We start from the raw sequence: 23,058 nt of genomic DNA, 5'->3' as shown, positions 1-23,058 counted from the left end.
CAAAACATGTTAATCTGGAATGCATATTTAAAAAAATGCCAGTAGGCTGGAATATTTCCACCTCTCCCAAGTTTAAATCCATTCTGTTTAATAGGGCTGCCACCTCTTAGTCGATTAGTCGACTAATTGGTCGCTTTGGTCTTAGTCGACTAAGATTTCTTTAGTCGATTAGTCATTTTTTATGCTTATTCATGCTTAATTATTTATTTCAGGAAACTTCTGAGCACATTTATGGTAAATGCCACCATAAAAAGATTTAAATTGGTGCTTTTGCAGGATTAATTGTGGAGAAACTCAGTTTTACAGATGGTTAATTAACTACATTTATATTGTGCTTTTCTAGTCTTAACCACCTCTCAAAGCGCACAGCTCTGTCAATTAAATCAACTAATCGATTAGTCGACAAAATCCTATAAGTGTTAGTCAACTAAGAATATCTTTAGTCGAAGACAGCCCTACTGTTTAACATTTTCATAAGAGAGTACAATGATAGAGTATATTCTGACACACACTTGTTTTCTCTCACCACTTTGTGATTTGATGTTTACAATTCAGTCATTACAAACACATGTTGTACAGCCCAACATTTGGCCTCTCAATCCGAGTCAGATTCAGCAAACTCTCTTAACTGCACAAACTTCTGGTAAATTGCTGTTTTCTACTTGATGAATGGCACCTGCGTATGGGGAGGTATGCGCTTACAGTAGGATGATGACACAGTGAAGATTTAAAAAAATAAAAATAAATCAAACAGGAACAAAACAAAAAAATAATTTTATTCTAAGGGGTTAAAACATGAAAACTGGATACTAGAATAAATATTTAGCCATAGTTTTTTGCAGAATGAAACAATTTGACAAGACAACAACAGTGGGGGAGATAGGACGTTGACTGTGGGGCATGCTGGGAATTGTGTGATTTAATTACCTTAATCCCTACAAGACCGGGCTCCTTCAGGAAGCATAGGAGTAAGACAGAAAGTTAAGCTAAGAAACGATGAATAAGACTTTTTTACTTCCAATACTAACTCAGTGTTTATCATTGTAGGATTGAACAAATATCAATCTGGTTTTATTATATTTTATTCAAATAATTACCAAAGTCCCCAGTGTTTAAGCACCAACACGATAAATTCGGCATTCATAGATCTGATTTTAATTTTTTTTTTATTATATCTGATCCGGTGTCTGCTTTTTTCAAACAATGGTGTTCTCCACATGTGTGCTGGAGTACTTATCCCTCTTTCTTTTTTTTCTTTTTAAGTACAACAAAGCAAGCTGAACCACAAAGTGGGGTTTTTACAGCCCACAGGCTACATTAGTATACTGTACTTCAAACTCTGGAGAGGACCAGATACTGCTGCAGAGGGACACTTCACACACGCGCACACACTCTCTCAGCATTAATATGCAATAAAATGCAGCATAACAATCCGGGGGGTGGGTGGGGGGTGTAGGGGGGGAAAGACAGTAACAGAGGGTTAGAGGGAGATAATGTGGATTAAGACGATTACAGAAGATGAAAATGTAGATAGGCAAATGGAAACGTTAAAAAGTAAAAGAGGTAAAATGGAGGAGATCAAATGTGTTTACGGAGGGTTGTATACCACTGGGTGTCACAGCATTTACAGTATGAGTTAAACGTCAACATAGGTGTTCATAGAGTCTTGCATGCTTTTTCACAATCTCTCCAATGAAAACAATCTGGCTGTATGTCTGATGTATCTCACATTTTCTCCAAGACAGCAATTTTCAAAATCTCAAATCATGTGTCTTTATCCTCTACATGGACACATCAAGCTTCTCCTTGCTGGACTAACATTTTGATTAAAAGAATGGTTGAGACGGGTGAGAAACGCCCTTATCTAAAATGCCTGTAACTGTTGATGCTGATTAACCAGCTGATAACGAGTCTTACATATACAATTTGGTGAGTTTTAGGCCACTGGATGGTTATGTTTTAACCGCTGACTTTACTGTATGTTGTGTTATGCTGTTACTTTTATGTACATTGTATTTTGTGAAAATCTATGTTGTAAGCCTAGATATATATTTTATTTATTTATATTGTAGGTTGTGTGTGAATTAGTATATGCTTTATGTATCTTATCTTCAAGGTTTATTTGTTCTATGCATGCATGGTTGCAAGACAAATTTCTTTTCAGGTTAAAGTTAACAGTTCAAAATGAATGAGACACCAAGAGCAATCCAAAAAGCGATTTTTTGTTTGGATGAACTACTACATATTTTGCTCAGCTTCCTATTAATTTACAGAATGAAACATATTCAACATGGTGTCCAATATTTAAAGACCACTGGTCAACTCGGTAAGCAGAGATTCTTTCCAGTTTGCTTCTATAGCATTGTATTATTGCTGCAGTACAGTGAAGTTTTGAAATTGCAAGACTTTTCCTGCATTCCTGACTGAGGAAACATGTCATTTCTTAGGCAGCTCTGAGGTTTTATGTGAAATTGTGCTCAGTCCCAAGAGTAACCCCATTAATAATAATTATACTATATGGCCAAACATTTAAGAACACCCTGACAACATTATTTTACGTACTTAATGGTTTCATGGTTCGCACTAGGGCCCTTCTCTCCATTTAAATTATCACTTTGTGCTAAAGTTTCTATGTGTTGATCTAGAGGGCATGGACAACTACATATTTTGCAGGGAATGCAGAGTGTGACTCAGGTCTCATCACCCAACATCAGTCTTGGACTTAATTAACGCACTTATGGATGAATGGAAACAAATCCCTGCAGCCAGGTTCTAAAATCTGATAGAGAGCCTGAAACCAGTGGAGTGGAGGCTGTTATAGCGGCACAATAATGCCCATTGATATGATCTTCATCAACCACATATGAGTTGAATGTGAATGTGTCCACGCACATTTTGCCATGTACTGTAGGTAGATAATATATTTGAGACTGTTGCAGCTTAGGGTAAACTCTGTCTCACTGCCCTATGTACTCTCTTCAAACCCTCCCATCTTCCCACCATTACATCCCTCCGAGAGGTGCTCAAATCTTCAGAAAAGAGAGAGATGAGAGTCAAGATTTCCTCTGCCTCCTCCAGCTCTCAGACTCCAATCCCAATGGACAGAGAAGATAGAGAAGAAGAAGAAAAAGAAGAAGAAGAAAGGAGGAGAAGAAGCAGGAGACGATGAAGACGAAAATTATATTGCTTTCCTTTTTAATCTGCATCTTTTCCATCATGCTTTTTATCCCTCTGCTTCCTTTCCCCTACTGAAAGTTTCAGCTCTGTCTCGCCACATTTCTCTCTTGGAAAAGTTAGTTTTGAAGATGAAAAAGATCCAATTTGCTGACAGATAACATACTGATTAAACATTTATAAAATGGGTTATTACTGGTTGTTGACTTTACATGGGATGAAAGAAATTGATTCCTACGAATAAATGTATGAATGAAAAAGCAAGAATTCAGCGTACACTACCTGCTCAGCACCAAACAGCACCAAACAGCAGACAGACTTTGATAGAGAATAGCCGGTAAACAGAGTGTAGCATTTAGCAGCTAAAGAGCCAAATATTTTTCTAGTTAGTAGAGAACAAAACAGAGCTAAAAAGGAGATAATATTGGACTTCTATTCATCAGGTGGACAGAATCCAAATGCTGGATATGCAAATAATGGTTTTCTGACAAGTTCATTATATCACATATACAAGTGATATGTCAATTCTGTGTTCACAATTTGCTGTCCTAAGTTGCCAAAAAATGTGTTATTGCAAGTTAAAGTTTTAGTGGCAAGCTAGCTCTGTTCATACCAATTACATCGTTTTTTATGTTTAAGATGAGATACAAAACAGACAAAAAAAAAAAAGTAAAACTAAATATAGCTGTATATAGCAATCAGCCTAGCAAATTATGACTTATTGTGCTTTTTATAATGGTATTATAACAAAGAAACTGATAATGTTTGCATGTTTACTTCAAAGAGCGCTGAGCTTTACTGTCATGTCTCTGACTGATTTCAATTTGAGCTTCTTTTTTTATATTAACAGTTGATAAAAATATTACCCAGAAAACAAAGTAGTCAGTTCCTTTTTCAACCCTGAATAGTGTCTGCAGGTATTCATTTCAGCCTGAGGCGAAAAAGAGTTTTCAAAGCACTCGCTGCTCATTAAGCTTATTCCTTTGAGCTCACACTAATAACTGAAGGTGACTCAGATGAGTGTGTCAACATTTTTATCCACTCAGATCATCTCACATGCACTCAAATACCACATTTGGTTTGTAGAAGTGAAGGAGATTGAATGAAAATATGCCATTGGATATTTGAGTTGATGTTGAAACTAGTTTCTTAAAAGGTGTATGGAGTGTATAACAGTGTATATGGAAATGTAATGAAAAGAAAAATGAATAATAAATGTTTTGCCAGTAAATGACAGTTGAGAGAGAGTGAAAAGTGAAAAGGGCAATAAGGACATAAAACAATAATAAGACTAACCTCATAGATTCCTCCAAACAGAGACATGAACTTGCTGAGGAGAGCAGCACACAAACTGGCGATGTGTACGAACGGACCCTGACAAGACAAAAAGAAAACACAAAAAAACAGGTTACAACATTCTAAAAGTTCAGAAGCTCTCTCCTGTTTGTTGTGCCTCACACAAGAGAGCACACAACAACTCTTTGAAAACACACCAACAACAACAAAGTCTGCAGTGAATATTAAAATTCTGGGGATGTTCAAAGTGGAAATAACAGGATTAAAAGTGAGAGCATCATCACATCATGCTCCCATTAAATGAAGTGAGAGGCCTGCGCTGAATCCAAACTGACGATACTGCTGCATTAGTATGCAACCAAAAGGGCCTGAGGCATGTGTGTGTGCGTATGGTTGCTTTGTGTGTGTTTGTTTGTGTGTGTGTGTGGGGGGATATATTTTCTCCGTCGCGGGGTCTTCAAGCTAGGAAGTCTTTTGGGGTATACCGTACTTGGAAAATGTTTTTGCTAAAAAACACTGAAACATCTGCATAGTTAGGATGGGTATGCTGAACCTCTACAAAGACATTATTCTCCCTCCCTTTGGGTTTAGAAAAGGTCTCGAGTCAAATCTGCATCTGCAAACTCCTTTCATCCTCTCATTGTTTCCTTCCTTCTATCAATTTCACAATCGTTGCTCTCGACCTGAACCTAGGCATATCGGCCCCATCGTGTGCTTTTTATGGATCATTTTTAACTCATGCTGCAGGGATGTGGATCTGGAATGGAAATGAGCTGGGGAGGGTTATGCTTCCCTGGGAAGTTCATGTATGCATGTAGCATGTTAGTTTTGTATGTATGTATGCACTGTAAATCTGAATTACACCACACTTTACAACCTGTTCAATCAGTGTTCCGGCACTTCACTCTGAGCTGCATGGGTTTTTGATGACAGAATGATTTGAATTAAAGTCCAGACTGCTGGTATTCTGTCCTAAAATTTAGCGAATGGATGTTGTGTAAGCTGGCATTCAAAACTGATGGCAGCTTGGTGCCAGTCTGGATTCTGTATCACAAACACATTTTTTAACACTGTGAACCACTGAAACTGTATTAGAAAACAGCATAACTGTTGTTTAATATTTGAGTTTTGCTGGCATTGCCATAAAGTGGAAAATTGATTTTGTTTTACAAAGTCAGCCATAATGAGATGGTTCTATAATGGACAGTTTATGTGTGACACACACACACACACACACACACACACACACACACACACACACACACACACACACACACACACACACACACACACACACACACACACACACACACACACACACACACACACACACACACGATATTTCAGCAGCTTGCATTTCGTCTCCGTCTTATGAGTCACATATTGATTGACTCATTGGCTGACATAGTTGTCAGCTTTTGCTGTGCCTGTGTGGACACATGGACGCATACAGTACAGTAGGGGCCCATAGAGCGGGTAAAGCTGATGTGTATGTGTTACCTCCTTGCCCAGGGGCATGCCGCTGCCCAAAGCACAGGTGAGGCCAATGACTTTGGCCACAAAAGTTTTGAACGTGAGGTATTCCTTCAGCACAACTCCTCGCAGGATGGTCTTCATCTCTGGAATACCTGAACCTGCAGGGGAGCACAGTGGGCGCTTAGCGCTGACTGTCAACTCATAAAGAGAAACCAACCTGACCTTTACTGTAAGTGGACACATACAGGCATCACCAACAGACCAAATACTTATAAATTACACAACAATAGTTCAACATTTTGGGAGAAATGCATATTACTTGCAGAGAATTAGATAAGAAGATCGATAACACTCTTATATCTGTACGGTGAATATAAAGCTACTGTCAGCAGCTGTTAACTTAGCTTAGCACAAAGACTAGAAACAGGCAAAAACAGCTTTGTTCAAAGGTAACAAAATCTGTCTACCAGCACCTCAAAAGCCCATCATACTAGATCTCATTTGTTTTAACTGTATAAAAAGTAAGACATGTTTCAGTTTTATGAGGGACAGGACCACTACACATAACCCTCTCGTAAAAATAGACATGTCAAACAAACATGCCCCTGTTTCTAGTCTTTTTTGTGACCAATTATCTATTACATCTCGAAAGGACATATACAGAGAGAAAACATGCAGGCTACACAGAGGCACACACAAAAAACAAACAGAAATAAGCAATTTCAGTCCTAAGGAGGTGAGTAAGACACACTGCATTGCAATCCATCCTACAAAAAGCAAGGGCAAGGCCTCTTAGACAAGGGAGGAGAGAAACAAAAAAACACAAAAAGAGAGAAATAATCTAAGAAGAGAAAATGACAATAACAGAAAAACAAAATGCAGCAATGCCGGACCCTGTCCTAACCCTACACAAAAAGAGAAAAAAGAAAGGGGTTTTCAGTTTTTATGCTAAGCTAAGCTGGCCAGCTGCTGGCTCTAGCTTCATTTTTAGCGGACATACAGAAAAGTGATATTAATCGTCTTCTCATCTAATGCTAAGCAAGAAAGCAAATACGTATTACACATATTTGGCCAATATATCAAACTATTCCTTTGAGATGAACCTTATCTGGTTGAAAAACATGTATGATAATTTCAAAGAACTATGCCGCATTGCAAATTGACCAACTGGAATAATAAACATTTAGCTGCCACGGCCTTTTGACTCTGACAGGAGAAGTAATACAGTTTGGTTAGATACATTTTCAATTTTAAGAGAACCCTCCAGAATATCATTTTCTTCATTAAAATGCTGCCGATAGACATTTTAGAAGGCAAAAAATCAAACACTTCGGTAGATGGCAACTTCAAATGCCACAATTTTAAATTATATATAACATTTTTGAATGCTTAGCTATGTTTCATTTTGAACTCTACATGTAGCACATTACTGCAGAAGTCATCACCATAGGCATAGAGTCGTCATGTTTGGTCCTCAGTGCTCATGTGTAAACAGTCTATTGATTCCCTGTCTATTGCAGCCGCTGAAGTATCAATTTATCATGTCATGTGTGCTCACTTATCTGGCATTGCAGAGTAATGAATGTGACAAGGGTCTAAGATTACTTGCACAGCAGATTCTCACTTCTTTTTCATAGTAAGCTGAAAATAAAACACTGTCTCACTTACAACACAGTCTAAAACAGTGATTCAGTGAAGTGAAGAGTGAAAGGGAAAAGAAAGTGTGTCTCAGTGATAGATACTGTAGATTCTCAGGAGCACACCTATCTCTTTAGCCTCTGTTACTTAGAGTGACAGTACAGCCTCTGCTATACCTGCAGCAGAAATTACTTAAGGCACCTGATGGAGTACTGCACTGAATTCAAACAACCTGAAGTATATATAAATAACTAGAGTATACTACAGCTTTGAATTGTGCGCAGAACTCGTAGAGGATTTCTCTCCCTCCCTCATCTGATACTGAAGCAGAGGAGGCCCCCCTGGGGAACAAGCAGAAGAGGTGCAGAGGGGATTTACAGTGCCTCACAGTAGTGTTGCACTGTACCAAGTACCATTTACTGTAGACACAGGTGTTTACACTTCATAGTTTTAAGATAGAGAAGTACAAAAACTGAATTTATTAATAGGGTGTACGGTTTTTACAATGTCTGCTCATATGCCCAGTACCCCCTGCTATAAGTGAGCACTTTCTTCCATGACTCTCAGGGAGCGGGCTAGATTATGGTTCAAATAGTTCCAGAAATCATCTTTTGAGGTAAAAATTCAGGAGGCTTATGTTAAAGGAAGCTCCATATACAGTCTGACCCTACCAACATCTGACAAAATGCAACCTTGATGATTTTTTCTACTTCAAACATTGCTGGATTACGGAATAACTTTGTTGGTAAATGTGCTGATCTTAGTTCATTATGCCATTTTTGGACATGACACGACATACATGACATACTCAATACTTAATTAATTGCTTAGTCTAAATGTATACAGTAGATACTGGAAAATGCTCAAAAAGGCCAAGTTGGCATCTTTCAATTGCTTGATTTGTCTGACCAATAGGTTAAATCCTCAAATATTTGATTTACAATTAAATAAAACAGCACATCCTCACATTTGAGAATCTAGAACCAGCAAATATGTGTGACTGTTATCAATTATTGTTTATTCATATTGCATAATCATTAAATTAACTTATTGTGCAGCACTACTGTAATATGCACAATTCAACATATTTTAATGTGATTATATTGCCCATTTTTAAATGTCTGTTGTATGTTTTCTTTATGTTTGTGCTCTGTGTATAAGTTCTGTTGTGTGTGTTGGTCGTACCAACAGCCTGGGGGGCAAGAATCTGGGTGAAGCCAGCTGAGAAGGTGATGAGGACTACGGGGTAGGTGACCCAGGCCAGATACTGCAGAAACACGTTACTGTCCAGACCACCGTACATCCACTTCTGTGCTGTGGACACACACACAAAACCAGGGCAGACATGTAAACCACAATCCAATATATCCAATAACACAAAATACACCGGATAAGTGGACGAAGATGGATGGATGGATGGACAAAATACAAAATACACACAGTAAGAAAGAGTGTGTGCATTTATGGATATATACCGTACACTTCACAAACAACAGCTTTACATGTCTTGCAAGAGATACAGTCATTAGGACAAATAATGCACATACACACAAGCACAACTAAACACATGCACACAGAGCTGTGTGTGTGTGTGTGTGTGTGTGTGTGTGTGTCTCCTAAGGAAAGGTGGTTAGTCTGTAATGTTTACTTCTCTTTGACAGCACAACACACACACAGAGCCTTAGAAATCCATTTGAATTAGAGCTGGTCCCATGAGGTTTCAGATCAGCTCTTACAACGTCCTTCAATCATCTTAAGACGTCTACCTTCCGCTTCCTGCAATGTAGAGTTGACTCAAATCCCCCGTTCACATCATCTCCTCACTCAGTTTCCTGCCTCCACATTGCAGGTAGATGAATAATGCCATAAGAGGCCTTCCATCCATCCTTTGATCCACCTTGACTGCTTCTTTCTGTCATCAATCACTCACTCCCTGCTTCCTTTATTCCTTCCTTTCCCTCACTTGTTCCACTAACTTCTCCAATCCTCCCCCAACTATCTCCATTTCCCTTGAGCCTACTACTCCCCTTGCTTCTATCCCTTTAACAAATTTAAAAAAAATGTTTAGTCACCATAGGCAACACATTTATATATTCTGCATTAACTTCCAGTGGTTGTCCCAAGGGCTCAATCCTAAATACAATATAGCTCTATTTACGAGCTCCTGTTGGGCCAGATCATTCAAAAACAACCCTTTTCATTGCAATGTCATACAGTTGTCTCCAGAGTTTATCTTCCAGAAGTCACTGCAATAAAAACATGTTGGATGGCTTGTTTCTCCAGCTGAATGAAATTGATCTGAGAAAACTGCAGGTTCTAATGACACCTTAAAGTGATGGTTCGGAGTAATTTCACCCTAGGCTGCTTTGCACCTTGACCTCAAGCCAAACAACCCCCCAAAAGCTTTTTTCCCTTGTTATAACGTTGGTTGAGTTAGCATTATCAGCTGGTTAGCTTAGTGCAGGCGCTAATGGATTTGTAGCTCGTAAGTTACCCCACTAATAATGCCCGGAATGATACCAAACGTCTACAGTAGTACAAATATTTTCTATACTTATAAAACGAGGCATTAGAAAGTTTGTAAAAAAAAAAAAAAACACAAAAAAAAAAAAACGACACCAGAAGTAAAAAAAAAACACCCAACCCCCCCCCCCCCCCCCCCCAAAAAAAAAAAATCTATTGCCGGAAAAGACTACTGGAGAAAAAGATCCAAGAAGCGAGTGAACAGCAGAAGGAGCTACTGCAGCGTGAGACAATAGGACAAGATGCCACACAGTTGTATATAACCCGGATGCGGTTTAAAAGCAATAGATGTTTTGCTCTGTGCGTGGTCTCGCGCGATAGCAGCCAAGAGGAGTATCCATCAGGCAAGTGTTATTTACGTATACTTCTGGTGTAGTTACAAACTTTCTAATGCCTCGTTTTATAAGTACAGAAACTATTTGTACTAGTGTAGACTTTTGGTATCATTCCGGGCATTATTAGTGGGGTAATTTACGAGCTACAAATGTGGATCCATTTTAGCCTAAGACTAAACTGACATCAAACTCTTAAATCCACCCTATAACAGGAAGAAAAAGGGGGTTATGAGGGTTGTTTGGCTCGAGGTCAAGGTGCAAAGCAGCCTAGGGTGAAATTACTCCGAACCATCACTTTAAGTCAACAAAAGGCTTAGACAGATTTGTACAAAACTACACACTAACAAGTATAACTGGTACCTGTCTCTTTAAGCCCCCCTCCCGAAAAAGCCCAGTCTGCTCTGATTGGTCAGTGTTTTCAGGTCTTCTGCATCTGTGCTCTGGACCATCATTGCATCCAGAAAATGACTGTGATGGCACAGTAGTAAAGTAGCATCAACCATTTACCTTTATATAGTATAGATGTGACATCACAACCGTACGGAAGTCTCGACGGCTCATTTAAAGGCACCCTTTCTGAATATGGGCTCTGTGCATTTCTCTGTTGTTTGAGCGTTTTGATACTTTCACAGAATTAATACAGCACCTTGACCTGCTTAATAAATCAAAAGACATGGAAATCTCACTTTTTAAAATATGGAACATTTAATAAATAAAGTTGACCCTTGCATCATTCCCCCCACTTCTTATTCTCCAACCTTCTAACCCTTCCTCCCTGTCTTGATCCATGTATCATCTATCATAAATAACTCATTCCCTCCTTGTTTCTAACAATGCATCCTTTACTTTTGAAATGACCCGCCCTGCCTTTTCGTTCGTCGACACTGTTCATGCCCCAAATTAAGGTACACAATCCAATCCCTCCCTCCCTCCTTGCCTCACCTTGTAGACAGATGGCGATGCAGAAGTCCATCACCCAGCTGACCAGGGCCATGAGGAGTCCCAGCAGGATGAGGAAGATCCAGTCCTCCCCGACCCGTGAGATCAGGAACTTCTGACAGCGAACCGTGCAGACTGCAGAGATGGCAAGAACACAACATAACATTTTAGGGGACTACAAAAACACACACTACAACTACATTACCCAGGAATTGGCACTGAGGTTTGGACAGTGCAAACAGTATTGGATCTATTAGCCAATCTTGGCAACACTGGCCAACAACAGTTGCTGTGTTTCCATCCAACAGCTTTTGAAATGCGGAGCAACAGTAAAGATGTTTTTTTTGCCTATAATCCAATCCTGAATACTGAAAACACTGAAAATTTATTCATTAAGGAAATGCATTTTTTGTGTGCCATTTATCCAAAATGTCTTTAAATTGACAAAAACCTTTTTTATTGATTAAAGCCGGGATGGAAAGCCAGCTACTGTACCTATGATGTAGAAGCCAAATGCCAAAAAACGTATGTGACCTTAGAAAAAAACAGTTTTACCAGCGTCAACTACGTCCAGCAGAGGTTATCACACAGCACTAGGTTATGACAGAAACTCAGACTGTATGGTCCCATGTGTTAAGATTATTACCTGCAATGTAATGGGGCAAGAGGCTGAAGACAAAACAGACTACACTGATCTACTACACTGAATGTATATTAAAACGCACTACACACTAGTCACAGCAAGTGGATGCACTAAAAGCAAAACACACACAAACACACACACACACACACACACACACACACACACACACACACACACACACACACACAAGTGCATTTAGAACAATCAGATCTGCTTTACTCACCTGCAAATAACAGGAAACTAAGATTCACAATCTTGGTCCGAGAAATGCATACACAGTTACTAATTCAGAAAAATTAAGGTGCTAATCAAGCTCTGCACACTAAAATATGTTTCTGAAAACATTTGAAGCAAGAAAAAGTACAGTAACAGAATATTGATTCATATTTGATCAGCACTGCCTACTTTGACAGTTTGATTTCTCGGCTCAAATTGGTTGTTTGGCTTCGGGTGCGGTGGAATCTTGCAAATGCCTTTAGGGGCATCAGGAGGCGGCAAAGGAACCTGATCTTTTTCATAGTTTATCTGATTTATGTAGGACTCTCTTACATAAATATAAGTAACAAATATGGCAAAACCTATTTTTTCTAAAAGTTACCAACTGAACCTTTAATGGGAACACAGTGACCATACAGTAATAGAACGGTAATGAATGAGTTAGCCATTGGCCCATATAACTTAATGTTATCTTCTCTTGGTTCTTTTGAAAATAGTCTGTGTGACCAGAAAACAGACAAGAACTAAAAAGGTAACAAAGTATTTTCTTCTTTTCTCCCCCTTGGCCTGGACCAACTAAACCAAACTACATGTGTGAAAGCGACCCTTTGGAAAACACAAACCTTTGCCAAGGCTGCACAATTCTCCAAACTACATTTGGATCTGCATCACATTACACATGTGCCAGATATTTGTCTTTATTCAAGTTAAGTATTTAATGAGAAAATAATGTGCATGCTCAAAAATGCCCTATACATTTAAATGTTATGGAGCCAGGTGTCAGCAGATCACTGACTGAAGTGCTTTAGCTATTGCGTCTCTGTGCGGAGTTTAGCACCGCCCATGACAATTCTGATTGGTTTAAAAAAATGCCATTAAACCAGAGCACGTTTTCCTCCCATCCCCGAATGCTGTGTGGAGTAGCCAGACTCTCCTTCAGCGCGCTTTGGAGGAGGGTCTGGCAAAGCGAGACTAAGGCAAGACTGACACCTCTGATTGACTGACAGACCGGGAGAAGAAAAAAAAAAGACAGAAAATGAGAGAGTGGGCAGGAAGTGCATGATATATACTGCTGGGATGGAGAGAAAAATGCAGACACATACTTACACACCAACACACATACATGCACACATTCCCCAATCGACACCTTCAGGAGCTGTCAAACACACAGATGCTCGCAAAGCGTGTGAAAAGCACATTCACAAACACACAACCATTGATTAGCCTTTGCTTTTTATCACTCCACAGACTAGTGGACAGACAGACAGTTATGGGAAAATTCTGAGAAATAGACTTCATACATGCATGTATTAAGATTTAGTTTGATCGTGTGTGTGTGTGTGTGTGTGCGCGCTTGTGCGTCATCCAACCCAAGGACGTCTGTGTTCTCTGACCCCTTCTGTCATCCAGACACTTGTCAATGTAAATGATTGTTAGTGTGTTTGTTTGTATATGAGAGAATGCATGTGTACAGACATGATTTCTTTGTACTTCCAAACATGGAGTGTGTGTCTGGCAGCAAGTGTAATCTTGTCTTTTTGGAGATGTAATTCAGTTAGCTCTGTCTGTGCTGTTATTGTTTAATAGCTTTGTCTGTGGTACACACACACACACACACACAAACACACACACAGCAGACTGCTTGCTGACTTTATTCTTCATGGCATGCAATAAGCAGCATGCTAGTTCCCAATCACTCTCATTGCCTTCTGACTCACCCTCTGCACCACTTTCCCCTTTCATCCCCCCCCTCCTTCATCTTCTTCCTCTCTCTTCTTCTTCTTCTTCTTCTTCTTCTTCTTCTTCTTCTTCTTCTTCTTCTTCTTCTTCTTCTTCTTCTTCTTCTTCCTTTACCTCTTATCTTTTCCTCTACCTCTCAGGTCTTATCTGCTGCCCTCCACTGCTCCTTTCCACACTCTCGTTGCACTCTCCTCTTTCACCCCTCTCTCTCTATCCATTCATTTCATTCTTGCTTGCCCACTTGCTCACTCTCTCCTCAGCAAGAAACATAATGCCCACATACCTGCTGAGACTAATTTAGGTTGCCTTGGATACACAGTGCATCTAGTTCCTTGGCTTGGCATTAAAAAAAACTGTAGGTGAGTGTGCACATGGCTGCTTGTGTTTATTTTGGTTTAGGCAACACAGTTTTGAAAACTTGAAAACAGTTTTTCGGTAAACTACTGATACTAGATATTTAATGCTAATACCATTTTAAAAGGGGCATTCCAGCAAAGTTAGTATTATAGTATAAAGTTGAGGTACTTGCAAGAGACATTAAAAAAATGGTTGAAATTGTTTCAGCAGAGGCCTATTGATGGTGAAGCTCCAAAAACACTGGGTCCTAAGCTTCCCACAATGCAACTTGACAGTCTTTCATTAGACCTTCTGTCTGGCAGGAGAAGGAGGTCAACCGAGTGAAAACACACACACACACACACACACACACACACACACACACACACACACACACACACAAAAAAAAAAAAAAAAAAAAAAGAAAATCATCAACAGCACACGTTCCCTGCAACCGCTCCCACATAAAACCAAATTATTCAAATCACTTCGTCATTTATTATGCAAGGAGACAGCTATATATGGTGTAAAGGCCAAAAGAGCCTACTATTAATGCCTCAATTTTGCACAGTCATGCCAATGACGCCTATCCCCATTTTGTGTGTATGTGCTCCCAGATTTATTATGTAGGTTCACGCGTAAGTAAGAGATTCAATTAGAAATGCTTGTGTTTTAAATCACCATCTTAATTAGATTAGAATTAATATAGATAGGCAAATCTGATAATTCAGCTCTTCTGCTACTTTTAAAAATAGAGGGAGGGCGAGTAACAGTACAGTATATATACAGTGCAGTATTTATCCTATGTACAGTACAGAATGGGAAAGTCAAAGGTTTTTAAAAGGTTGATGCCACCAATGTTGGATGAAACATTTGGAAAGCTTATATTAAGTGTCAAGATGTTTAAACTTTGATGACGTTTACAAGCCAATTTTAGCCAAAAGCTCTCTCTCTTGCAACAGTGTTTCAGGCTGATCTAGTTAAGTTGTAGCCTAAGTAACAACCGTGCAAAAGAACAAAGTGGCCAGTTTAATATACAGTAGCAGTTAATGTTGACACTGTACACCTTGTTTAGAGCTTCAGATGTGCAAATTACATACATATGGCTGGAATGAGCAAGAGGAGAGACTACTCACATTTAGCCCATGACGAAGAAGGTTTGATGTGTGGAAACGAAAAGAAACACTGCCTTGAAAATTACCAAGACACACTATTGTGTAAAAAATTTAGAAAAATTCATACAAGAATGAATAATTTCCTATCAAAAAAATCCGAAAGAGTGTCTTTTGCTGTATACGAGATACGGCAAGAGACACTCAATAAGACTTTTTTTCAGATTTTAAGGTAGGTTAGCAGCTCTATGAAACAGAGTTAGCACATCACAGTGGAATTATTTCAGTTGTCAGTTATCTGACATAAAATAACAAAAATAATAAATATATTCACTAGCTGTGGTCAGACAGTAACCTCCATCGAAGATGAACAACTGACCCATGTTACTTGAATTAACTACAACAAAATGTATATGCAGTTTATAGTACTTATACAGAAGTGGCAGAGGTGGGCCGTTAGGGCCAGCAAGGCCTTCTCTGCTGTCAGTATCAGACAATTATATTTTTATAATTATATATACACACATCTATTAATTTCTAAAATATATACAGTATATATTTATTTATTCATTTCATATGTATTTTACAAAGTCCGTTCCCACAAGTCTATTACCGTAATTTCATTGCTACTCTCCCCCTCTGTTTATTCAATCAGATTTCCCCCTGTGCATTCTCTGGGTGAAAAATCTACTCTGAAGCCTTCAGAATTTCGAGTGAATCCCTCTGCTGTTTAAGCAAATAGGGAGGATGTTGTCAATTGTCATATTCTTTAGCCAATCAAATTTCGAGTTTGCTCTATTGGACATATTCTTTGACAGGACAGAGCCTTCTAGCTGGCCCAGCCACCTAGTTAGTACCAGTTAGTATACGGTGGCCGAGAAGCAAAACTAGCTAGCATCACATAACCGAAGCAGAAAGGTTAGTTCAAGTTTTTTTAGATTTGTAGATGTAAAGTTAATGAAAGAAAGGTGGATGTACTTTTTCTTCAAATGATGAGCAGCTTTTGGTACTTTTAATAGATTTTAATAGCTATTACTGCTTACTTTAGATTGTTATTGCTGGTGTTAAAGATTTGTGCAGTGGCGCTGTGCCCTTGTGTGTGCGTGGTGTCATGTGTGATGTTGAGCCCCAGCAGCTTGGCTGGAACTTGTGGGGAAGCCTGTTGATCGCTGATTGTGTTATTTGTGTTTTTGATTGGTTTGTGGTCTTCATATGAGTAAATGTGACCGGTTGTTGTGGGTTTGTTTTTGTTTCTTTGGTAATTATATTAATTTGGACTAGATGTGATGCAGCATCATGTCATACTGCGTGAAAGTGATGGCTTCAGTCACCATGTATTCATGTCTCTGCAACAGTGTATTGAAACTCTCTAGGTGTTGAGCCTTGTGTTAAATCCCTTTATTTCACATGATAATGCCCTAGTGTCATGGTGAGGTTATTCAAAGGTGGTTTAATTGCTGTAGGATAGTACTGAAGGCCCAGGTGTAAAATACACGGCCCACCACTGAGAAGTGGATTATCGGATACGGCTTTTAGGATAGTTTTGTCTGTTTTGAACTCTCGGTCTCAATTTCCTCAACGTTCAGCATCATCAAGATGGTTTACAATTATCAACGAAACAAGTGAGCTTGTTAAGGTTGACCGAAATTGATATACACACGAAAGCTCAGCGTGGATTTACCTCGTGCTGATCACTGTGATTCCATTAAAATGAACTGATTTTCGAAATGAGTTGTTTGTGCAGCTGCAGACAAAAGGGAAATGAAGGAAGAAAAAGCAGCACAGGAGAAAATTGAGTTACGTGGAAGAAGAAAAGGGTAAAAACTAACAAGACAAATTGGCCCCTAAAGACAGAAAAGAAACGTTGTTGGAGTTATAAAACCAACAATGCATCTGTAAATGTTTCCTCTTTTACTTAATATGGCCATCTCCATTCCCTCAGCACACTATAACCGAGCGTCTCTTTCTTGCTCTTCCCTCCATTCCTCCTTCATGTTAATGTGTTGTCTATGCTAATGAGATGTAAAAGAAGGTTATGTTTATGTAAATTTGCTGTAACGGCAGTGGCGGCAGTCCCGGGCGAGCAGGCAAATCGCCTCGTCTCGCACTCAATCACTTCGTTTGCTCGTTGAGTAACGGCGGTTGTGACACCAGACTTATGGCTGCAGTACAATGTCTGCCTAATGAGGTGTAATGGTGTATACGCACACACATCTACACAAACACAAACAGGCCAGCACAATCCCCAGAGTTATTATGTAAAAGCAGCCTCCGCACCCCTATTTATTCCCTTCCAAAAAGTATGTGATGTATGCTTACTTTTTCTTAAAGGAGTAACACTAAAACCCACACGCTCAACTAGGATATTTTTCTGCATTTAAAAGCAGGGAAAATTCATCAGATATCATCAAGTGGACTTGTTATAAATGTGGCAAAATTCTTCCAAGAACCAAATAAGGTTTTAGTTTTGGGTCAGAACTCTTGGCAAGGGGGGACATTAATCTGCTTAACATCTGAAGCTGAAATCTGATTCTGATGTTCCTTATGATTTTTGGCTGCACGAAAGTCTGTCACTGAATGACTAAGTCACCGAGTGAGTGATGAAGTTACGCCATTGGTCGGTCGAGTGTTCGAGTTTGGCTGTTGCTCTTTCAATATGAATAGGCGCCGGTAATGTCTTTGCCTCTGCAATCAATCATCTGATCCACTGATCAATACGTATGATACGTATGATAAATAAATACAAACATGGTTGTTGTTAATGCAGAATGTGTTTGGGCACACACTGACTGTGAGACTCACGCAATTTCCACTTTTCACCCTGCATATGTACATACGGGCGGCAGCCATGCATGTACATATTAATGTTAACAATAAACAGCTGACAAATCTGAAACTGATTAGCCTTCCACTTACTGTGTAGTGTTTTATTCAATGTGTTAATAATGATTCAGGTTTCTGATTTCTATCCCACCTGTCTGAATCAGCAGCTGTATGTACATTCCCTGCACAGAGCGTTTGTTTTTATCTCTTTACCTCCATAAGTTGATGGGTAGTTGCTGCTCTGTGTCCAAAAGGGGACACTGCGCCCACTATTTTCGCGAACCCAGATCTCAATCAGGTGTGCTCTGACAAGTGCCCAACACACTTTTGTTAATTTCAACAGCTCAAGTTCAGCCCAGGTACATAAGCGTAGCAAATCATAGCCTCTTAAAATGTTTACTTTTATATTGTTAAAGAATTGTTTAAAGTCTACCAATATTGGATTTTTAAAGCATATATCAATAGTTGGGGGGTTACAAATCCAGTAGCAATATATATCGGTCACTATTACTTTTTTACATAAATACAAAATATGAAGATTTTTGATAAAGATCCCATCAAATTGTTGTTTTGATGAATTGGGACCAAAACTATGTCACAAGGCTGAAAATTCAGTCAAATTTCTGAGCGGCAAACTATGTAAGTGTGACACTGTTTCTAAATGAAGTCACAGATATATAGCTTCTCTGTACTGCCAACATTTATGCCAATACAATATATACGTTAATATTAGCCAATAATATTACCCAGGACAATTTGAATGTTGAATAAATAAAAAATAATAAAATGATGATGAAGTTGGGTCCTGAACAGTAGATAGACACAGTGCTTTAAAGCAGCAGATAAGTCGTAGTATGTGAGAGGGTTTTTGGATAGTTCATATTTAAAACAAACTTCTATGAGCTAAAACGTGTGTTTACTTGGCATTAAAAATAGCTCGGAGTGGGACCAAATATTTGAATCAATGATTAGAAGCTTCTGTTTGCTTCTGTCAAACACTGGTGATGATGACAATGATAAACGGAATTAGCTGTGCATCAACACTGGGGATGGGATGATGTGATTGAGAAAGCAGGGACACGATTTCTCCAGTAGCAACACACACTATGGACACACAGAGTCAAGAAAGGCAGATGGTGGCACTAGGGATGGAACGGTTCGCTCTGCTAGTCACGGTTCGGGGCATGCATGTATTGTTCGGTTCATTTTTGCCTCACAGATTACAGTCAAAAAGGCTTGTGCAGAAAAAAAAACTTAAAATGAAGTTATTTAGGGGAAAAAAATGGATGGGGTGTCGGGTGTAGCTGTTAGTCAGTCTTGGTCTGCTGTACTGCAGGATTACGGTTTTAGTTTTTACCTGACAACGACGGAAAAAAGTGGTGGACAAAGTGGCGACTGCGTGCAAGCACTGTGCAACACAAGTCCGTTGAATGCGCAAATGAGGAGAGAGTCAGGTAGGAAAGAACAACTCTTTCTCCCTGCAGAATTTAAACAGCCTCTCCATGCAGATTCAGATAGGGCAATCCAGTCCACAACTAAAGCACTGGGCAGGTTTATAGCGAAAGATGCAGTCGTGGAGGACGCAGGATTTCAGCATATGATTAAAGTAGGTGGTATGTTGATGGCCTGATGTTGGATTTTTATATATAAAAATAACGAAGCTGTATTCTTTGTTTGTACCAATTAGAAATCCTATTCTTTTAAGAAAGATTTGACAATGAAGAAGTGTTTATGTTCCTTACTGTATGTTCTTAACCAGAATTTTATTAAGGAAACGGTTAACTTTTTTGCCAAATAAATAATTGAAAAGCATGTCGAAATAAATTGGCAATGCCCCCTGTACCAAAAAGTTACCAAACTGAACCAATAACTATGATATGAACTGAACTATTTTGTTTCACTCCTATGGGGGCACTGATGATGACAATAACAGTCCATCAACGTAAGTGCGCATTGGGGAAATGTTTTTCTCTCTCTTCGTGTTTGTGTGTGTTAAGCCCAATCACACAGGGGAGAGCTAAGTCCTTTCATTTCCTGGATGAAAGCCTGGTGAACCAAAAGCCAAAGGATCTGCTGCAAACTCTCTGCACTGCTTCTCTCTTTCTCTCTCATTCTATCTTAATTGATTTTATCCATCCAATCAGACCTCTGCCATCAACTCCCCCGTCTGTCTCTCTCTTTTTTTATTTATTTTCCTCCCTCCTCTCTCTTTTGGTTTCTCCTCACTCTGCACCCCTCCTACGTTAAGTTACTGCTTCTCCTTTAAATCATCTTTCCGTTTTCGCTCTGCATCCGTTTCATTTCTCATTTTCTCTCTTTATTTTGCCCATCCAGCCCCACCTCTACCCCACCCCCCATCTCCGTTGTTGCAGATTCAGCACTTCCGTTCTGCAGTCCTCCGCAGACACACAAGCGTGCTGATTTCAGAGCATTTCCATCGCACATGCATTTGTTATTAAATAAACTGACAGCAGCACACACATGTACACAGTATATACATATATGTATTGCACATACAGCCTGAGGTTACTAGCAGTGTATGTATGTTTTCATACATATGGAAGTGGAGAACTGAAGCAAACACACCATCAATCCTGGGAGGAACAAAAAGTATTAAAAGTTGGAGACACACACACTCCACGCAATTGATGCAAAACCTGTATACATGCGTGTGTGTGTGTGTGTGTGTGTGTGTGTGTGTGTGTGTGTGTGTGTGTGTGTGTGTGTGTGGCCATGGTACATTCAACTGTTCTTAAGCAGCAGAAAAGAAGGGAGATATTGATCATCATGCTTGTCCGCAGCTTGCACTGCCTAATCAGAACCATTCATCTCCTACAGTAAAACACACACACACACACACACACACACACACACACACACACACACAAAACTAAGCTGTTCAAAGCTCTTTATTTCTTTCCATTAGGGCCCAAGGCTAGCTGTAATAAGGCCAGGCAGTGAGAGTTAGTCTTTTTTTGGCACGGAGACACACAGCGGAATGGGAATAATATGCACACAGAGATATTTTTCATGTTGACGGTTGATTACTATGAAGCCACAAGGTGAGTGTGTTTGCAGGTGCCACTTTGCAAACTGCAGGATCATCACACTTTGGCTTGTGCTTATATTTCTATTTAATTTTTGCCTTCACACACATATTCACGGTTGGTGTGTGCAGAGTCCAACCGTGTAATGTTTTAACTGACGGCAGCATTAATACGTTGCAAAGCAAGGGAGACGTTTCTCAAGCGCTGGACAAAGTTGGAGCAACACTTACTGACCACTTATCAAAGATTAATGATGGGATACTAATGCAGCAGTATTAGCTGTAGCACAGTTGAGTGTGAGGATTGAGGGGTAGTTGGTAGTTGAAAGGGCAGACTGGGAATGATATGGACGTTATTTCACTTGCTTGTTTACCAGAGATAAAGTCCTGGGGTGGAGCTTCCAGAACATACGGGTACCCTGACCCTGGAGGACAAATAAACCACATAACATAGTTAAACACAAGCAGTGTCTCCCTGTGTGTGTGTTTTTATAGATAGTCTCCCCCCCCCCCACAATCCGTTTTAAATAAATGTCCTTTCCCTTAATGTGAAAAAAGAAAAATCTCTCTTTATCCATTTTTCTACATAACATTATTAGTTTGTGATTGATGTCAGCCCTGTGCAAACTCAGCAGCACGACAAATGACTGAGCAGTGGAGGAGAGTGGGGAAGACGGACGAAGGAGTGATGGAGAATGCAAACCCCCCCACAGGGAAGGAAAAGTGTTGGAAGAGTGGTGATAAGATGAAGAGGAGGAGAGCAGAGAGTGGGAGATAAGGATGGAAAAAATAAGATGGATAACAAGGAAATATAGGAGGGAGAAGAGGTAATAAAAGGCAGGCAGTTTGATAATGTGTGTGGGTAATGAATGATTAGGCACTCGCGTGGTTGACTTTATGGCATGATCACATAGAGGAACATATACCAATATTGGGTAAATGGATGAGAGCTGCCACCAGATAAAATGCATTTTTTTAAATTGAAGTTTGCTGAACCACGCCCAAGAACAATTGTCCAATCATAGCTTAGAAACCATAACTACAGTAGTAACCACCTAGCGTTATCTCCAAAGGCAAAGGGCCTGTAATATGAAAAAAATACATGTTTAGGACTGGAAAATCCAGCCTCTGAGAACTAAGATGCTAACATATTAAAGTTTGGGCTAACATTGGCAGCTGTGTCCTGCTCTTTATTTGTTTATGCTCCAGCATCTGCAGCAAAACTTTTTTTCTCTTGTAAAAGTAAAACTTACTGTTTCAAAGTACAGACATAAAGAGAGGCGAAGTCCCTCCCTTTCCGGTGCACCTCATGGGACAGAAATATGTACGGTAGAGAACGGGGAGAGACTAATTATTTTTTGATCCTGTTTGATTTGTATGGAGGGAATATTTATTCATAATTCAAATTGAAAGTCCAAAGAGAAAACGAAGCATGATCAAATTAAAAATAGTATTATTTTAATTAAAAATAGTATTATTTTACTACGCTACTAGGAAGAATCATGCCATAATTAAATGTGAAATGTAAAAGCTTAAATGGAAATACTTGAATTAAAATCTCAAATAGAAAAAAAGAAATTATTTTATTTTAGCCTTTTCCCCTTTATAATATAATGAATTTAGTGGTACAATAGCAGACGAAAAAAGCAATTCTAGAATCTCGCGGCTCGGCTGCCCTTTTTTTCGTCTAGCCGTCACACATCCAGATAGCGATGTGAGCGGGGAAGGGAGGGAGCCCGGTTCAGCCTGCTGGAGAAGCCT

General features: G+C 39.4%; 1 protein-coding gene across 8 annotated transcripts in view; it reads right to left on the bottom strand.

Moving 5' to 3' along the window:
* Positions 1–23,058, bottom strand: part of LOC120573397 (chloride channel protein 2-like) — a 173,832-nt gene that overhangs the window by 79,110 nt on the left and 71,664 nt on the right. For 5 of the 8 annotated variants that reach the window (XM_039823117.1, XM_039823125.1, XM_039823131.1 and 2 more), the window contains exons 3-7: positions 21,672–21,722; positions 11,385–11,516; positions 8,770–8,898; positions 5,971–6,104; positions 4,471–4,548 (exon numbers count right to left, since the gene is read on the bottom strand). In XM_039823117.1, coding sequence (XP_039679051.1) covers positions 4,471–4,548; positions 5,971–6,104; positions 8,770–8,898; positions 11,385–11,516; positions 21,672–21,722 — 524 coding nt within the window. The remainder of the gene's footprint in view (positions 1–4,470; positions 4,549–5,970; positions 6,105–8,769; positions 8,899–11,384; positions 11,517–21,671; positions 21,723–23,058) is intronic. The other 3 variants (XM_039823134.1, XM_039823150.1, XM_039823165.1) reach the window with 1 other exon arrangement.

The sequence above is a fragment of the Perca fluviatilis genome, chromosome 2, assembly GCF_010015445.1.
Source record: "Perca fluviatilis chromosome 2, GENO_Pfluv_1.0, whole genome shotgun sequence".
NCBI classification, from domain to species: Eukaryota; Metazoa; Chordata; class Actinopteri; order Perciformes; family Percidae; genus Perca; species Perca fluviatilis.
The sequence above is the reverse complement of the archived record's forward strand: the minus strand, read 5'-3'. Positions and strand labels throughout refer to the sequence as shown.